This window comes from Dermochelys coriacea, chromosome 6 (genome assembly GCF_009764565.3).
Source record: "Dermochelys coriacea isolate rDerCor1 chromosome 6, rDerCor1.pri.v4, whole genome shotgun sequence".
In the NCBI taxonomy this organism is placed as follows: domain Eukaryota; kingdom Metazoa; phylum Chordata; order Testudines; family Dermochelyidae; genus Dermochelys; species Dermochelys coriacea.
In genome coordinates, this window is record NC_050073.1 from 36,265,645 (window position 1) to 36,285,352 (window position 19,708).

General features: G+C 39.4%; 1 protein-coding gene across 13 annotated transcripts in view; it reads left to right on the top strand.

Annotated features, from left to right (window-relative positions):
• The window catches only part of WT1 (WT1 transcription factor), a 137,768-nt gene extending 119,021 nt beyond the window's left edge, over positions 1-18,747 (top strand). For 6 of the 13 annotated variants that reach the window (XM_043515762.1, XM_038404468.2, XM_038404466.2 and 3 more), the window contains 4 exons: positions 1,185-1,335; positions 12,082-12,171; positions 14,318-14,410; positions 17,681-18,747. In XM_043515762.1, the coding sequence (XP_043371697.1) occupies positions 1,185-1,335; positions 12,082-12,171; positions 14,318-14,410; positions 17,681-17,802 (456 nt within the window). In that variant the 3' untranslated portion in view covers positions 17,803-18,747. Of the gene's footprint in view, positions 1-1,184; positions 1,336-5,008; positions 6,272-12,081; positions 12,172-14,317; positions 14,411-17,187 lie in introns of those variants that run through there. The other 7 variants (XM_043515758.1, XM_043515760.1, XM_038404465.2 and 4 more) reach the window with 4 other exon arrangements.
• The last annotated feature ends 961 nt before the right edge of the window (positions 18,748-19,708 follow it).

A 19,708-nucleotide genomic window follows, 5' to 3' on the forward strand; every position in this document is an offset into this window, starting at 1 on the left:
TGGAGCTGCATTATTCACTAACTTTAGGATTGCAAAAAATTGGAGGCCTCTCATCTAACTTGAAAGTTAGGTATTCAGTAACTTTGGCCACAAGTTTTTCTGTAATTTAGACCTGGGATTGTAGATAAGGTTGAGCAAAAATGAGGTATCAGATAAAGTTTTGAATGTGTGGATTTGTGAAATTGTAACAATTTGAACATCATTCCCTGAAGACAAAAGTACACTAAGTGATCACATCCTAATGGCTAACACACCAGTTAAACACTTGAAAGGGCCATAAAATCCAGGAGGGTTGATTCCCATCTATTTCTAATTGGTTATAGAATTAATACTAATGGATTCCATGCTGTATATTATGCTTGAGGTTCCTTGGCATAAGGCACAATAAATGCATACATTCTATAAACTGAATAGACTGGCCACAAAGCTTTTTAAGAAATTTGAAATGTATTCTGTCTTTTCTGCACTGCTTCAGTGTTGTTAATGTATTTCAATAGGATGATCTTTAGATTATATTCATAGATTAATAGTACCTGGTCCTTCTTTATAGTTTAACAATTCATCACTTAGTGAACCAGCTCTTAGAAAAAAAGTTAAATGATTAAACTTTACATGCAGTGAACAGAACTGAGCAGTTAACACTCAATTATCCCAGAAGAAAGTCCATCTGAACACTGTGGCAGTACCATTGTATAGTCAAGGTTACAATCTATAGCAGTATCTAACAGTAACATTTTTTCTTACATTGACGTTCTTGGACTTTAGCTTAATTTCTAGCTTGTAGAATTAAGTATAAAAACATTACTCTGGGTCAGGTTCTGATCTGTTACACTGTTGTAATTATGAAGCTAATCCATTGACGCTAAAGAGCGTTACTCCACATTTATGCTTTTGGTAATTAGTATGGAACTTGGCCCATTTATTGTAAGATATAAATATTAGAGGGAATTTAGCATGTAGCATTTACCTTCACATATTTGTAATGCTGTACATAGAAAAGGTAAAGGAACACTATTATACATTATTAATAGAATAAAAAATGGTCATTTGTAGTATGGTAGGTACATCAGAGGATCATACTCATGCTGAAGTTTATTTGAGTGTTTCTACTGATTACATGGGAGCAGGCTTGTGTCTATATGTGCTCACATTAGCTATGCATACTGCTGTTTCTGCCATTGTAGGATGTTCGGCGAGTGCCAGGAGTAGCTCCAACTATTGTCCGATCAGCTAGTGAGACGAATGAAAAACGTCCCTTCATGTGTGCATACCCTGGCTGTAACAAACGATACTTTAAATTGTCCCATTTACAGATGCACAGCAGAAAGCACACTGGTAAGTACCTGCATTGTCTAAACAAGATGCCATATAAAGGGGGTGGTTTTAAAATCAAGATTGGGCAGAAGAGGCAACCCATAGCTCCATGTACAGAGGAGACCTAGATGATGATGATGATGATTATGTGTCTGTGTCCTCTCCTGGACCATTCAAAGAGATATTAAGGTTTGTTTGTTCCTTTAAAGATACCATACTCAGTAACTTGCCACATTAACTGGAGTTAACATTCACTTTAAATCCAACACAGCACTGGACTGATTTAGATTAGAAGTAAAAGAAGTTAGGATATTAAGTGAGTTCCAGTATAAAGGACATAGTTAGAAATGGCTAAAAGCAAATAAAAGTGAAATATGTTTTCTAGAGGCTAAGACTTAACACAACAAGCTACAGCCCTTGTCCAAGGTAGTTTCCTTACCCATCTACTTTCCACCAAGATGGCTGACCACTCCTCTTGTCAGGATTTCCCACAGAGTCCAAAGTGCTCACTTCCTAGGTGAAAGATAACTTGGGGTTCTTTGCCCCTCTCTTATATACTCCAGTGAACCTTTGAAATGGATTCTTCTGAAGGTTTCTCCCCAAAGTGAAGTTCATTCAAGTTATGAGGAAGGAGACATGGAGTCTAGTGGTGAAGGAAATTCCCTGCTGGTTTCTTCCCCCACTGGTATTTGATAAGATGCAAATTAATCTGTTTCCTGCAATCTCCTCCTCCTGCTGTGATGCTCAGTTAATACTTCCCCTTGTTGGCTTGATGGATCTGTTTACTTTCTATGTAGATTGCATTCCCATTGTCTCTTAATGTACTTTGGAAATCCCTCAAGGTGGCAGAACCATATTGCTTTGTCTAGGGTATGGTAACTTCAGCACTGCCTGGCAGACATGCTTTGATAACAACATAATTTCCAATAAGATTTTAACTTTGAATTTGTGCTCTGTATATACATCATACCGTCATATAGCTTCCTACTGACACCTTACATGACACCTTTTAGTTACAGGTTATGACCTTAGTGATTTGGGGTACACTGGAATGGTCAAGCCATCTGAAATGTATTAAGAGCTATCACTGAGCCCCTTGTCCTCTTGCGTTGGGATGCTCTTAGGATCACAACTGTGCTAAAGATACACATTTTCCTGCTATTGCTCTACCACATCAGCAATTACTGTCATTATCATAGGGATGAAATAGTCTGTCAAGAGGTGGTACATTGTAAATAGTCACATGGTCTATCATACACTATCTCTGTTAAAATGTGGCCCACATTATAAAAGAGAATTTGCAAACCCCAGGCCTGTGGAATACTTTGAATACTATGGTAATGTTAATTGCACACAGCAATTGTAAAAATGTTAAGGATAACCAGTGCAATGCATTTTTAATTTAATAATGCACAGGACTGCACAAAACATGGAATATTCAGCTTGGCATCTTCAGTGTTGCTCAGATTACAAATTCAAGATACTTTAGATTGCAACTGAAATTTAGGCTTCATAGCTCAAACTGTACACAAACATTACTCTGGTCTCCATAAACAGTTTTAAAATACAATTTTGTAGGCACTTGGGAGCCTCTAATAGCTGCGTATGCCAGTATTTTGCTTGAAAATGTCTAAACAGTTTTGAGTTGTCCTCACAATCGCTCCGATTTCCTTAATCGCTAAACTTATTTGCTCCAAATGTTGATTTTCCATAATCTGAAAATTATTAATTATTCAGCTCTTATTTTATTACATGTAGATGGTTGGTTTACACCATATTATTTCTGGATGCCTCACAAGGTTACTCTTGAATTTTTTTTTTCTTTAACTGCAAGAGATGTACTGCATTATACCACACACAATTTAGCGCCCGCTCTATAACATTTGGAGACACAGAAGTTCCAGGAAGCTCTAGATGGCTGGGACTGTAGCTTGCTATCCTGTCCAGAGGGAGTTAGTTATCTGACTGCCTTTGAAGGGCATAAATGCCATTATTCCTCTAGAGTGAGTTGTAGAGGTGCCAGGGAGAAGAGATAAAAAATGCTCACAAGTAAGTTCATTGCCTTCCATGCTTCACAAACCTGGAGGGGCTTTCCCCTCAGAATGATCTCTCTCTTTCAGATGTGGCCCTAGATCTGTACATCTCTGAACTTTGAGATATTTTAAATTCAAATCTAGAAATGGTTTTGAATTTTGCAAATTTCTCTTAGCTTTATAAAAGGGCAGGTCCATCCCCCCAGATGTGAACACATCCATACTTAGTGGTATCTAATATTGGGATGTGAACTTTGTGGAGGGTCCCATTTCTAGTCTCTTTGTATCTTGGTCTTTCCCCTGTTTCCCAGCATGGGGGTTGTGCAGTCATTTTGTGGAAAGCTTTGGAAACCAATCTCTCTTTTATGGAGGAGTTGTCCTTTCAGAATCACTGCTGTGGAGTGTCTCTCCTACTGGTGGCAGTGCTTACTGAGTGATAGCTTCTTTACTACTCCTTTCCTTCCATACCCCACTTGCTTTTTTTAGGTGCAAGGCATTGTCTTAGAGAAATCTATAAGAGACCATCATCAAGCCAGTCTGAATATAATGGAGCTGCCAGCTAGGGACCAACTGGTAAAGTAAAGCCACAGCCCTTTTAAACTGTTTCTTAATCTGAGACTAAACAGGTAGCTGAGCAACACCTGAGCATTGTAAACATAGGGTTCAGTGCTAAATATGCTAGTTAGACTGAGTGAAGTTGGACAACTAGAAAGGGAATGGCAGTAGAATGTCTAGCATGGTGTTCTGCACTCACAAAAAGAGGAGTATTCCTCCTCCTCTTCCACTAACACATACACCTTTGTGCAGACCATAGTCTGGATAGCTGCAGGAAAGCTGGAGAGCTTCCAGGGGCCAGCTACTATAGAAGTTACTTTTGACTGTGTAACCTGCACAGCTACTGGGTGTGGTGCTCTGTCCCATCTAGTGGCACTGAGACCACTTAGAGAGAGATTAATGAGTCTGCTCTACAGCCTTAGCTAAAGGCCACGTGGCTTTTAGCTCATGCAGTAAAGCAGGAGTTCTCAAACTGGGGGTTGGGACCCCTCAGGGGGTCACAAGGTTATTACATGGGGGGTCACGAGCTGTCAGCCTCCACCCCAAACCTCACTTTGCCTCCAGCATTTATAATGGTGTTAAATATGTAAAGAAGTGTTTTTAATTTAAAAGGGGGGTTGCACTCAGAGGCTTGCTATGTGAAAGGGTCATCAGTACAAAAGTTTGAGAACCACTGCAGTAGAGGCTGATGCACTAAGCACCAGAGGCCCCAGGTTCGATCCTGTCTGCTGATGACCAGGGTCTGTAGGTGTTAAAAGTGCTGGAGAGCTTCCAGGGGCCAGCTACTATAGAGGTTACTTTTCGCTGTATCAGGCCTTTCTTTCTGTAAGCAATATACAATTGTACTATTCCTGGTATAATGTGGTATCAGAATACACACACGCAGTTAGAAGCCCTTCCACCTTTCTTAATATAGTAATAGATCAGGTTTTGCAATAATGGACACTTGACTTGAAACAGGATGAAATATTAATATGTAAACTTAAACTAGCTGTTAGTGCTGTTACAAAATAATTTTGGCCCTTGATGTTTTCCTTCCCATCACCTACTAGATATTTATATATGACTGACTCATTAGTTCCTCTACTTATGTCCTTTTCTTTCAGATAATGTTGCCAACTGCTATATTGCAAAATCAAGCAGAGCTCTGAAACACAAAATTGGAATCTCTAATCACTTTTTACTAGTTTCAACAAAGTTCTTGTAGAAAATACATTGACATTTTGTACCCTCAAAGATTGGTTATCCACTGTTAACAATGCCATTATTGAAACACATATAACCATAAAAGCGTACTTGTTATCATGGAATATTCCACTATAGTAGATTGGGCTCCTAAAGAAATGCAAAAATAAATATAAACTGTAAACAATAATGCAAATAATGTGGTGAGTAGACTTCAGAGATTGCTTTGTGAAAACTGGTTATACATAAATACGTGTGTGTATCTATAAAATATTTTTTACACACAGACACACCCACACACCCCTTCATGAACTGGATCTATGGCAGAAACATCATAATTCTTTCCAGATTTTGTCTAGTGCTATTCCAGTTCCTGGTAAAGCTATGAATTCACTTTGAGTAGAAACTGGTCAACTTGTATAGAAAATAACTGTTTGAACCTTCTGTCTCTAAAAATTACCTTTCATTTAAAAAAAGAAAAGACAGAGGGAGAGCAGTAATTGTCAAGAATTTTGCTTTTTAAGGATTTTTTAATATACAGGGCAAGTGTGTGTGGTGGTGATTCTGTCTAGTAGCTGGCCTCAGTGAAGGCTGAGAGCCTGCAATTAATGGAGTTGATCCTTTTACTTTTAAATGTTTAGGGGTTTCAGCTTGGTGTTGAATGTCCAAGATTATTTTTGAAAGTATATAGCCATGGTGTGACTGGTTCCCACTGGGGTACCACTGAGCCCACCTGGCCCACCAGCCTGAGCTCCCTTTCACACTGTGGTGCTGTGATAAGTTACCAAGCTCTCCAAGCTTGCTTTTTCACCAGCATACACACAGTATAAGGACACCCAGCTGTAGCTTCACACAGATGCTGAGATCAGCTCTGCCTGGGAAGGCTCAGCTAAGGCACCTCCCAGTTGCCAAAGCACGCACCCCCCCCGGGAGTGTAAATCCAAAATTACACTGTCTTGTACCGCACAGGGAATTGTACAGTGTAAGCGCATAAAATTCGCCCCCTCCCTCGATGTGGAGAGATATGCAACAGCTTTTTGCCCCAAGTTATAATTTCCCCTCCCTGGTTTTAGACAAAACAAAAACAAGATTATTAACTACAAAAGATAGATTTTAAGTGATTGTAAGTGATAGCAAACAGATCAAAGCAGATTACCTTAATAAATAAACAAAACCTCAAACTGAGCGTAACACACTAGATAGGTAGGATATAAATTAAAAAATTCTCACCATGAGTGATAAACTGGCTGGCAGATTCTTAAGGCACAAGTTGCCTTGGCTTTCCCAAGTTTTCATACATAGGCTAAAAATCCCTTTATCCTGGGACCATCACATCCCACAGTTCAGTCCTTGCCCCTCAGGCATTTCCAGTGTTGCTGTAGGGAAAGCAAGGACCCATCATGATGTCACTGTCCCCCTTTTATAGTTTCTTCCCACTTGCTGGAAAGCTCTTGTGCTGTGACCTGTCAAACAGTTCCCATTGTGTAGTGCTATCTCTGAGAGGTTTCTATTATACACAGTTCCTGGGGTAATCCTTGTGCTTGTGTGAATTTCCTCAATAAGCCATTAACGTTGTTTGGCCTTTTTACTGTTGACCTGAAAGGCTGCTTGTGGGTGTTTTCAACCTCACAGCATGTTTCAGTAACATACATAGCCACACTTAATCACTTTACATATGACGATAGCACAGGGGTGGGCAAATTTTTGGCTCCAGGGCCACATCGGGGTTGCGAAATGATATGGAGGGCCAGGTAGGGAAGGCTGTGCCTCCCCAAACAGCCTGGCCTCCATCCCCTATCCTTCCCCTCCCACTTCCCGCCTCCTGACTGCCCCCCTCAGAACTGCTTACCCATCCAACCCACCCTGCTTCTTGTCCCCTGACCGCCCCCTCCCGGGACCCCACCCCCTATCCAACCCCCCCCGCTCCCTGTCCCCTGACTGCCCTGACCCCTATCCACACCCCACCCCATGACAGGACCCCCGACCCATCCATCCCCCCACACACTTCTTGTCCCTGAACTGCCCCCTCAGGACACCCTGCCCCCCCCCCGAACCTCTGTCCCATCCAACTGCCCCCTGTCCCCTGACTGCCTCCCAGGACCTCCTGCACCTTATCCAACCTCTCCCTTCCCACGCCATGCCGGTGGCAGGACAGGCTTATTGGAAAGCCTGGTGAGGGGGGACAGCAGGAGAGGGGCCGGGGACTAGCCTCCCCGGCCAGGAGCTCAGGGACCAGGCAGGACGGTCGCATGGGCTGTAGTTTGCCCACCTCTGCAATAGCACATACAATCCAATGAGATACTGCTGTCTAGCAGATCAAGACTTTAAGAATGATACCTCACAAGGCATACTTTGTACAAAACATATCCTAATTACATGACGGGGTGAACACTGGGGTGGCAGGGTATCACACATGGGTTTGCTACACCTTAACTTTTATAGTACTAGATGACTCTATCTTATTGATTATTTATACACTGCCACCAAAACCCATTCAGAATGGAGTCTGTCTTCTTGACATCCCTTCTGTGTCTTCTTCTTTTATCTAGTTACTTCCTCACCACAGTATTTAGGCACCTTGCAATCATTAATGGATTTTATCCTCCAAGATCATTGAGAGGTAGAGAAATATTATCCCTATTCTACAGATGGGGAACTGAGGGTAGATTAAGTGACTTGTTTAAAGTCACAAGTGATGTCTGTGGTTGAGCAGGAAATCAAACCCATGTCTGAGTCCCAGGCCAGTGCCCTAGACCGTCTTTCCTCTATTAATATTCCTTGAAGGCAGACCTTGTAAGATTCATTCTCACGGGATAATGTGTAGCATAGAAGGTTTTTCTTTTATCACCAACAGTTACAAATCTATCCCTCCACCCCAATCTGGTTTCTTGTGCAAAGAAAATGCATAAACTTTATTTTTAAAGCTTACTGACAAAAGAAAAATATGTACAAAAAATTTACTGAAACGCGTTATAATGGTATAAACATTTTTGCATTGATATTGAACTGTATCCACAGAAGGGGGTTGCACCAATTGAATGGAATCAGTATAAAAACCCATTTAATTAGATCTGCCTCAGATTCTTTCTCTGTAAAACTTGCTGTCTCTGAGCGAAAGGCAAAACTTCAACTACTCACTTGATATTTAGTTTTAGCACTTGCCCACCTCCCCATTCCAAAACCCCTCCACCAAAAGTATACTTGAATGAAAATATTATAGTCAATATTGTGCACTTATAGGAAAGCAGGTCCAAATTCTGGTCTCGCTTATATTTGGGTAAATCTGGAGTAACTGCACTGGTTTCAAAGAAGTTGCCTTCCATTTCAATGGTGTAATTTTGCCCATTTTGAATAAGTACACTGACATATTTAAGGCTCCAATGGAAAAAAAACAAAGCAAACCAGAACCAAGCCAGCTCAGACTTGTTTTATGTTTGCTGTGCTTTAAATCTAAAGTTAAAGTGCAATGTGAGTTTTTAATTTAAAAAAAAATATGGTTTCAAACTGAACTGTCTTTCCATTCCCCCATGTCCAAAGCTTTATCTTGCATTATGGTCAGCCTTTCAGTTCTTCTTGTTAGTACTGAAATGTAAGTAATAGCGAAAAACTGAGCAAGGAAAGGGCAAAGGGCAGGAGCAGTTTGATCTTCAACTCCTTTGTTTTGTTTTTGTCATATTGGAAATATTGTTTGAGTTTCCCTCAAACCTGGAGACTTTAGCTCTAACTGAGGATGCCCCAATGAGCCCTGGGAAAGAAAAAATCACAAACAAACTTTTTGCGAAGCAGTATAGAGCAGTGTTTCTCAAACTGGGGTCTGTGGACCCCTGGGGGTTCATGAGGGCACTTCATGGGGTCTGCGGGCCATGTTGATCAATTCCTTCCCCTCTCTCCCTTAACAACTCCTCCTCCTTTCAGCACCTCCTGCACACCAGAGAACAGCTGTTCAGCGATGTGCTGGGAGGGAGGAGGAGAGTGGGGGTGGAAGAGGTGGTGCGGAGGTGGAAGTGGAGGTGGGGCCTGAGGCTGAGTGGGGGGCTTAGGGGGTCTGTGAAAATTTTAAAATCAAAATGGGGGTCCTTGGGTTGCTAAAGCTTGAGAACCGCTGGTTTAGAGAATCCACTGAGTGTTTAGTGTTGAACACCCAGTACACTTTTCCTAATCGGATACTTGTTCTAATGTTTATTGAAGTCAATATATATCTCCATTGACTTCAGTGGGCATTTAATTAGGCCCTGCTGAAGCCCAAGAAAAGTGGAAGAGAGAGACATTCTGGATCCTCTCCATATTTCACTCCCCTTTCTTCTACACTCAGTTTCAACACACTGTTTTGTGTCAGTTTGCTGGATTGGCTGTCCCCCATATGTGCATTGGTTGACTTTTTCCTTATTCTAATCAAAAATATGTTTTAATTAATGATTTTTAAAAAATGGCTTTAATCTACAAACTGGCTTCTAATGGTTAAATTGCATAACAATTCTCTCCAAACAAATCTGAATGCAAGTGAGCAACTCTGGCTCCAGCAGAAGAAGGTTGCTGATAAGGTAGTTTGAAAAAGGCATCAGAGTTCTCAGGCAAGTAGATCATTTTGTGAAATAAAAATAAAGGTCCTTTTGTTTTCAAAGTGGAAGCTTTCAAGCCTGTTACAATATTCTATTCAAATGTTTAATTAAATATCTTCTGCGTTTATATTGCAATTAGGAGACAATCATCCTGTCACTGCATTCTGTTCCATTGACATTCAGTCTCTTAAATCTGTCAAATGGCTGAATCTCTTGAAAATAAGTGGTTTCCTAGAAGTAGGCATTTCTGCAGAAGTTCTTGTGGTCAAAGTATAAGGAACCATTTTAAACACTTGTGGCAAATGTAATAATTTATGTAAATATATTAAACTGAACAGCTATGGAATAGTTTATGCCTAGGTTTCAGAGTCAATAAACTCCTTTGGGTACCTGCCACAGGAAGTTGTAAAGATTTTTATACAGATGTTAAGTACAGTGAAAATTTTTGATCTTTGCTACACCACTTAAATCTTCATTAATATAAACAAATATCAGAGGGGTAGCCGTGTTAGTCTATATTCACAAAAACAATGAGGGTGGCAACTTAAAGACTAACAGATTTATTTGGGCAAAAGCTTTCGTGCATCTGAAGAAATGGGTTTTTACCCACGAAAGCTTATGTCTAAATAAATCTGTTAGTCTTTAAGGTGCCACTGGACTCCTCATGAATATAAACAAAGTTACTCAACATTTGCAAAAGTTTTGCTGAGATCAGAATGTGACTCATCCCAGAATGAGTCACATTTTTGTTTTAAGTCCAAATCATAATTTTCATAATACAAAAATGATAGAGATGTATTAACTTTGTAATTTTTAAAATGAGTAAGGATAAGCTACAAAGATAAATATTTTCAAGTAGAAATTCCTATGTCCCCTTAAATCATGGACTTTCCTAATACTGTAGTTGCAATGAAATATACTCTGTAAAGGGGTCAGTTCACTTTCGTAGATCACATGCAACATAAACACAATATCTGAGCATATGCCTCCTCTATGCCTCATAATGTACAGTTCTCATTCTAGGTTCAAATGTGGCTAATAGAAACCTATTTCTCTGCTATTATTATAAATCACAGACACTGAAACTTGAAATTCAGGTGTTTGGGAACTTCATACATTTTTTTAAAAATCCACCCCACTTCATTTGAAGCTCCTTTTTTCTTTAACGCCTTCATTTTGGGTCTTTGTTGTACACCTCACCCTTCCAAAGCAGAACAAAACAAGTTCCATGCAGTTTACTGTGCATAAAACTTCCATATGAAGTGTTTAAAAACCAGTGTGCTTCTGCTCTGTATACACATTAAAGGGCTCCATTCTGGCATTGTAAAAGGGCCTTATAGTGGGTGTAAATATAATGTATTTATTTTATGCTGTCTAGCATGCCAGAGTGGTGTAAAAAGGCCTTAGTGTAAATGAGAATCAGGCCTTAAAAATCCAATGTCAGTAAGATTAAGTTAGCCCTTCTGTGCTGGTCAAAATTTTAACTCAGACCACTATTACACAGTGTGCTGTATTCCAATTTGTTTCCACTCTCCTCTCCTGAAATGGCTGCATTTCTATTATGTTTGCATGCTTAGATGCTTTGTCAAGCTCTTTATGATGAAAGGTGCTGTATGAAAGTGAGACATTATTATTATTATTATTTTATTTTTAAGGCCAGCATATCACTTTGGTCCCAGGCAGGCTGAGTTCTAGGGTTTTGAGTAGAGATGTTCAAAACACATAGGAAATGTTTACATAATTTTTGTCTGAGGCTCTAAAAGATTTCATAGACTTGGGTGAGGGAGGTGTTTGCATGTGAAATACTGCTTTTCATGGTGCTTAAGGGAAGTGAAGGAATAGGCATTTGGGGGGAGAAATGTGCTTTATTCCAGGATCAAATGTTGCCAATTCTTTAAAACATTTACCCCAGATAAAAATTTACCAGTCTGAACGTTTTGGGTTTGATTTTTTTCCTTCAAATTCAGTTTACAGAAATTTGTAAATCTTTCACCTGTGTAAATTACTTCCTTGTGAAAATTATAGAAGGGGTTGGAATATGGTCTTCAGGGGAAAAGACACATTGCTGTTTTTATTGTCAAATATTAGAATAATGTTAAATGTTGGAATAAATGTTCATGCAACTTGGGTTCAGATTGTGTAATCTTATTTTTTTACAGCTTTTTAGAACAAACTGTTTCAAGATCAAATTTAACTAAGGTAAATGAATTGTGCTAAATCCTCAGCTGGTGTAAATCTGCATCGCTCCATTGACTTCAAGCAATATCAATTTGAATCAGTTGAGAATCTGGCCCATTAACTGTTAAAAATATGTGAGAAGAAGCCCTAGCCTTTTAATATAGCACATTTTATAAACAAAGAGACTCATTAAACATGAAGCTGACATGCTTCCGAATTCAGCAATACCTTGCTAATGAAACCTTTGCCCTCTTAAGGTGAGAAACCGTACCAATGCGACTTTAAGGACTGTGAGCGAAGGTTCTCTCGTTCAGACCAACTCAAACGACACCAAAGACGACACACAGGTTTGTTGGCTATAGCTCTCTCTTCTCTAATGTTCTTGTTAGCAGGAAGATTCATCCTTAGTTGGACTCCAGGGATGATGATTTTTTACTAGCATTTCAGAATCACAAATTTATGCCTCAATAATTGAGCTTTTGGATTCTGCAAACTTGTATCAAAACTCTCAAAATGAAACATTCTGCTCTCTGGGGTGATGTGCATAGGGTGGGAAATATTCTCTCTTTTAAACAAGGAATGATTAAACAAAATAAAACCATCTACTAGTAATCTGATAAAAGTAATAATTTAAAAACAATGAATGCAGTTAATACTGAAGTGATGCTTATGATTTAAATATGTAAGGGAAAACCTGCACTCACCCATGTGTGAGGCTCAAAAGGCAATGGAACTACCATGTGTTTGCTGTGCAGAAAGGAGGAGCAGATGATGAAGTGTACACCACACCCACTGCATTCTACAGAGCACTGCTCTGCATCCAGACCCCAATCCTGCCCTTAGGCATGTGCATGTGCTTAAATCCTATTGACTTTAAGCATGTGGCTACACTGGCCACAAACTCTGCACTGGAGCATGTAGTAGCACTCCTTGGCTACAGGGTGGAGAATGTTGTAGCAATTATGAATGGCTCTGTGGCCTGATTCTAGATTGTGGAATATAAATATATCAGAGGGGTAAATACAGGAGAGGGAGAGGAATTATTTCAGCTCAGCACCAATGTGGACACAAGAACAAATGGGTATAAACTGGCCACCAGGAAGTTTAGACTTGCAATCAGACGAAGGTTTTTAACCATCAGAGGAGTGAAGTTTTGGAATAACCTTCCAAAGGAAGCAGTGGGGGCAAAAGATCTATCTGGTTTTAAGATTCTACTGGATAAGTTTATGGAGGAGATGGTATGATGGGATAATGGGATTTTGGTAAGTAATTGATCTTTAAATATTCAGGGTAAATAGGCCAAATCCCCTGAGATGGGATATTAGATGGATGGGATCTGAGTTACTATAGAAAATTCTTTCCTGGGTATCTGGCTGGTGAATCTTGCCCATGTGCTCAGGGTTTAGCTGATTGCCATATTTGGGGTCGGGAAGGAATTTTCCTCCAGGGCAGATTGGAGAGGCCCTGGAGGTTTCTTTTGCCTTCCTCTGTAGCATGGGGCATGGTTGACTGGAGGGAGGCTTCTCTGCTCCTTGAAGTTTTGAACCATGATTTAAGGACTTCAATAGCTCAGACATGGGTGAGGTTTTTCATAGGAGTGGGTGGGTGACATTCTGTGGCCTGTGCTGTGCAGGAGGTCGGACTAGATGATCAGAATGGTCCCTTCTGACCTTAGTATCTATGAATCTATATTACAAGGTTCCTTATGCAAAGTCTGTTTGTTCAGTTTTTATCCTAAGGAAGACAGTTTGGCCCTTAAGAGGTAATAGGAGAATTATGATGGACTTCAGCTGTGTGAAACTTTCCATAATGAAACCTGAAACGATGGGAATCTTTCGGTTTAAACATGAAAACTAGCAGTTCATGTAAACTTTTTTGGGTCTTGCAAACCTTAAATCAGAATCCTCAGTGGAGGTTCTTTTGGGGCGAGGAGGGACATTTTTGAGACTGTTACGTGGCACCACTTAATTTTTTCCCCCTAATATATACATTTTTGACAATCCCATGGTAGGTCTTCTGAGTTGAACAAATCCTTAAGAACCCATATACAATATATATTGTTTAATAAAACTTGTCAGGTGGATTTTTTTTTCAAATCTGGTTTTACCAAATTGAATCCAAATACACCAAGCTTGAGGTGGAATGCCAGGGATACCAAACCACAGGAACCAAAAAAATAACTTTGCAGAGCTTTTCTTGATCATGACTTTTTGAATCCTATGATTAGTGCTTGCTTACACTGGCTGCAGCTGGGATGTTTTATACCTGAAAGTGTTAACTGGTCTGTAGGAGAAAGATAGGGTTATGAAAGGTTAAGTTGTGCAGCAGCCTGATTAATGATCTTTAAGACATGTATGCGGGCAGCTGGGGAGGAGTAGTTACTGGAATTATTAAAAAAAATTCCAGTATTTTGATAATTCAGAAATAATTGATCTCCCTGACCCTTCCCAAAAGTTGTTGGAATACGGGAATAGATTTGTTTTATCTATTTAGGTGTGAAACCCTTCCAGTGTAAAACCTGTCAGAGAAAGTTCTCCAGATCTGATCATCTGAAGACTCATACCAGGACTCATACAGGTAAAACAAGTGCGTAAACTTTTCTTCACATTTATATTTCATTATTTATTTAAACTAAATAAATTTTATTGTGATTTAAATGTTTAGCGAGAGTCTTCGAACCTGAGCTAACATTTTCAAAAGTGCCCAAGTGACTTAGGAGCCTGAGTCCCATTGACTTTCAGTGAGACTTGGCTCCTAGATGCTCAAATCACTTATCAAAATAGGACTTATGCTCCTGTGTTACTTAGATGCTTCTGAAAATGTTACTCCTGGTTATTTCATGCTTTTAGGACACGTCAGTTTGGCATAATGTATTTTGTCAGCTTTTGTGAAATGGCTTTAGTGATCTCAGCCCACAAAGATCCACTGTGCATAAACTATCATCCTCACAACAGCCCACAAAGAGGCCATTCAGTGCCAGCCTCAGCAGTGGGGCTGTGTAAAGGATCCTCTCATCTCTACTCATAGCCCCTCTAGGGGCTGAGGCCTAATGTAAGGTATCCTGGGGAAGATTACCATCACTGTAATCTCTCCTGAGGATAAAGACAGCCCCTTTTGCCAACAGTAAACAGCCACACACACAAAATCTAAAGTAAAAACACGCCAAAATGTCCAAGGAATATTTGAGGAAACACAACGATGAAATTACAATAGATCCTTTCCATAGCATTTTAACTGGAACCTCATGTTCTGGGAGTAATTTTAGAATTATTTTTGCACCATTCTTAGCTGAACAATTTGATCTACTAATTTACTTATAAAATCAGAATATCTTGCCAATAAACTGCTGCCTTTCTAGAGTTCAATATTATTAGATACCTCAGTGCTATTCATAATGGTCTCAAGCTTTGAAACATGCCTCCACACTGCGAGACAAGGACTTGTAGAAAGTCCTATTCTCCCAGCTAAGATGATAAGGAATTTTTCTCTTCCCTTCCCTCCCACAAAATTTTCATATTTAAGATTTAAATAAATAATTTACATAAATCGGAACTATTCGCCTGTGGAATACTGGCACTTTCCAGGCTGCATCCAAAAGAAAGCGTAAGACAATGTGCTGTGTATTTCATTGTCTACACTTTTATGGTCTGCAAATGTAAAGGGTACAGTTTTAACCACTGGTGTATGCCCACAGTTACAGTCTGAACTTGGCCTGAAATTGGGTGCATCTTCTCTAGGAAAAAAGGTGTGTTCAGAGTTAACATGACTTAAAATGAGGTAAATTCTTAGTGAAGGCAAGCCAGTGTGTAGTTTTCACACAAATTAGTAAATTGAGTTAAAGGCCATGGGGGAGTGTAGGTTTTACCTAAACCTGTTAACATGTGAAAACTGGAAACTGCCTATATTCACTAGGATTTTACCTCATGTTAGCTAACTCTAGTTAAGAAAACACATTTTTTCCCCCTAGTGAAGACAAGGCCACAAGCTCTGTTCTGTGCCTGAGTGAGAGGACTAACACGACTCAAGCAAAGACTAGAGCCTGGGGCTTTACCATCTTATAGCCACAATGTGAGCTGGACCTGTGTCTTCACTGCCAAAAAAAGGTGTGTTTTTACAACAAGATAGATAACTCAAGATGTCTCCACGGGGATCAACAGAGCTAAGGTGCACAGGTAGTTTATTCCTTCATGTAGCTAGCTGAGGTCAGTACTATAGCACCCCACTTGGAGTTGACCTTGACTAGCTACATCAAGGCAGAAATTACAGTGCCTTGTCTCCCCAGGGATTTTCTAGTGAGTTAGTCATCTGACTCTAAAAGGCACAACTGTTTTGGCAGGGAAGACAGCCTGTAATACCTTCATAGGGGAGTAAGGAAGTGTCGCCTTTCTTCCTGTATTTCCCCACATGGCTGAGCAGGCAGGCAGGAGTGAGCAGAGCTTTGACTGTCTCCCCAGTGTGCAGGATAGTGTATCTGATCCAGCATGGAAGGAAAAATAATTTGCACCCAGTATAGGATTGTAGCAAGGGGAGAAGTAGATTTTTCTCTGAGGCAGCACAATTACATGCTACTTTTACTCAGGGGTTGTGGCAAAGCTACAATTTAGCCCGTAATGATTAATTCACATCAATGAGGATGATTTGGTCAGTGCTGCTGAGAACTGATGGAGTGATGTTCACTTATATAAATTTATGATTTTATTAGTAATTCTGACAAGTTCATCTCTGTTCTAAACCGTTTGATACCTTTCTGTAATAATCAGAGCGTGTCAAAGTGTTTGTTAAGCTAATGAATCAAACTTCAAAACTTTATGCATCTGTTTCACTGCTTTTTGCAAAAAAAACTTCACCACAATCCAAACTTCCCGAGTGTGAATCTGGAATTTTTGAAATGATCTGCACAAAAAGTGAGCCAAGGAGGCGGGTGGGGTAGTGGTAGTTAGGAAAGCTCATTCCAACCCCAGAGTGTATTGAATTGGGGAATGCTGGACCTCTAGCCGGCACAGATGACTTCAGGCTCCAGAAACAGATCTGTACATACTTATAAAGACAAACAAACAAATAGAAAATCCAAGTTTATATCACTAATGATACCAATCTAGAAGAATAAAATTTTGGATTCTGTTCTGACCTATGCCCTGCTCTGAGCCGTTGAGGACATTCCTCCAGCACTCCTGCGCTGTCAGAAATGTGACTTGCTACTGCATTTGCATGCTGTGGTAAACTGAAGAATTGCTAAAAGTGCAGAAAGGATATTTTTCTATTTGGGGTCTGTTTGATTTTTTGATTATTGATCTACTTAGGGGAATGTGAGGAAAATATGGAGCATTCTGGGCCTCCAATAATTTCCCATTCTTTCTTCTCAGTGGAACATGTGAGGTCTGCTTGACTTGGAGAGCAGTGAGGAACTTTCTGAACCAGCTCGCCAAGCCTGAGACTAAGCTCCATAGACCTCTTCTTACCCAGCTCCATAAGTCTTCACTGTGCATTGATGGCTTGATAGAGCCTATTGAAGTCATTGGAAATGACTGACTTCCTTGGGCATTGGATCAGGCTTTAAAGAATAACCACTGGTGTGCCAGGCCCATGTGCTTCCTTCAGGAATGTGCTGTTGCAAATGTTCAGCTTAATCTTAAAAGGGCATCTTTAAAACATGGGTTGAGTGAGAAATGCTCTCATTTAGGGCCTGGGCAAAGCACTGAGCATTGAAGTGAATGGGAGTTGAGGGCATTCAGTGCCTTAAAGAGCTGGGCCCATAATTAGTTTCCTATTGAAAGGAGTTACAAAGAAACAAAATAAATGGTAAATGTTTCAGTCCATCTCTATGCCAGTTAAACAATGGGGTGTTTTTGTTAACAGGTGAAAAACCATTCAGCTGTAGATGGCCCAGCTGTCAAAAAAAATTTGCCAGATCCGATGAATTAGTCCGTCATCACAACATGCACCAGAGGAACATGACTAAACTTCAGTTGGCCCTTTAGACAATTCAAACAAATGAATAAACCAGATGGGACATTATGAACTACTGCAAACTTTTCCATCATCCTTGACCACCTCTTTAGGAAAGTTACGGCTGTCTTCACTACCCAGCTGAGACAAGTTAACTAAACCGTAGGATTCTGTTCAGTTTTGTCATCCATTTGGCCTTTAAAAAAAAAAAATTCCCATTCAATGTTAAGTGGTTTTATTTTGTTACATTGTTATGGAATTACAAATACTGTTACAGTTAAAATATTACTATGAACTATAGTTACTTTTGATTTTTTCTAAAAAGCTTTCAATTTTTATTTCTACTTGAACTTTTCCACGTGCAATTTCATTGCACCTTATTCAGTTAAACCGTGTGTAGGGCATGTGTGCATGTCTGCTAAGGTAAGCTTTGTGCTTACTGCAAATGTGCATATGGTTAGGTTTCCAAATTCTAATACAACCACATACTCCAAAAAAACACCTGAGACATTTTTGGTAAGCTTTGTACTTCTACTGCCTAAGGGCAATTTTTTAAAATGTGAGGTCTGATTTGAATTTCAAAAATCAACTTAAAAAAAAAAACCAGTTTCTAGAGCAGCTAAAGCTAGATGAAGCAGTACCACTTTGTGCAGAAAATGAGAATCTTACAATTAAGTTAACTTGCTTTTAACATTATAGCATTGATCCCACAAAATTGTATTTTCTCTGTTTTTAAATCATTTTTTTTGTACTGGTTTAAATTTATTCCATCATGAGATGCACAGATCTCCTTCTTACCCCAAACAGATTCCAGTCATTGTAGACATTTGGGATTTGTTTACAATGTAAACCACACTGGTTATGTGGTTAGCAAGCTGTATAAACTTAAAACTGAACTTAAATGGGGCTGGTCCAGGATCTCCATTGACAGATTACTCTTAAGATAAGTAACTTAAAAAGACTCTTCATCAAGTATATGTGAAAAGAGACATTAGTGTGAGGAAATATATTGTTTCAGGGTTTTGGGAGGAGGGGTTTATTATTTCCTATTAATTGCTTGAAATTGTGTGTGTGTATATAAATATATATGATAATGTATTGCTCTTAGACAACTAAAATTAGAAAGTGTATAAATACTAGATGCATCACTGTTCTGATGTTGTTGCTGTTACAAATTATTGATAACACTAAGAATGTAACCTGCATTTTTCACCAAGCTTTCAATTAAAGCCCCTTCAAAGAGAAAAAAACGAGAGTCCAACAGCTGTCTTGTTTCATGGCTGGTATTAGATTTCACATGCCATGTCCAATAGTTTCCATTTTTTTGTATATAAAGGTACCACCAGCATTGATGACCACTGGTTAACCTGTCCAGGTCTTGACCACAATTTATCCATCTCACTGGGGAATTGTATTGGCAACAGAAAACAGTATCAGGTTTCATATTATGTTATAAAACAGTTGCTTCAATCTTTTTTTTTTTCTTATAATAGTTTGCGTTGGTCTAACCCACTAAAAGACAATTTGAGTGAAAACACTACAGCTTAGTAAAAAATGTTTGAAACAAAAAATATTGACCTATAGAATCACGTTGTAGTTTGCATGAATACCTTTTTAGCTTCGAGGTCATAGGCTGGATACCAAGTAAGACTTAAATTACAACTGTGGTGCATTAAATCAGTTGAGCAGGTTTAAAAAACACTCATTCTTTTCTAGAAGGTGAAGTGTGAAAATGAGGATAAAAATAATGGTTACTTTGTCATCCCACATGATTTTTATTTTGTAAATAAATACAATCTGATTTGGTGCCATCAGGCTCAGATTTTGACCTTGCAAAATTATTGTATCCCAATTCCCTTTTCATTAACTATTTTTTAATCGTTCCAAGATTTTTTTCTCTCTCTGTAATGAAACACAATGGCACTCCAGCTATGACAT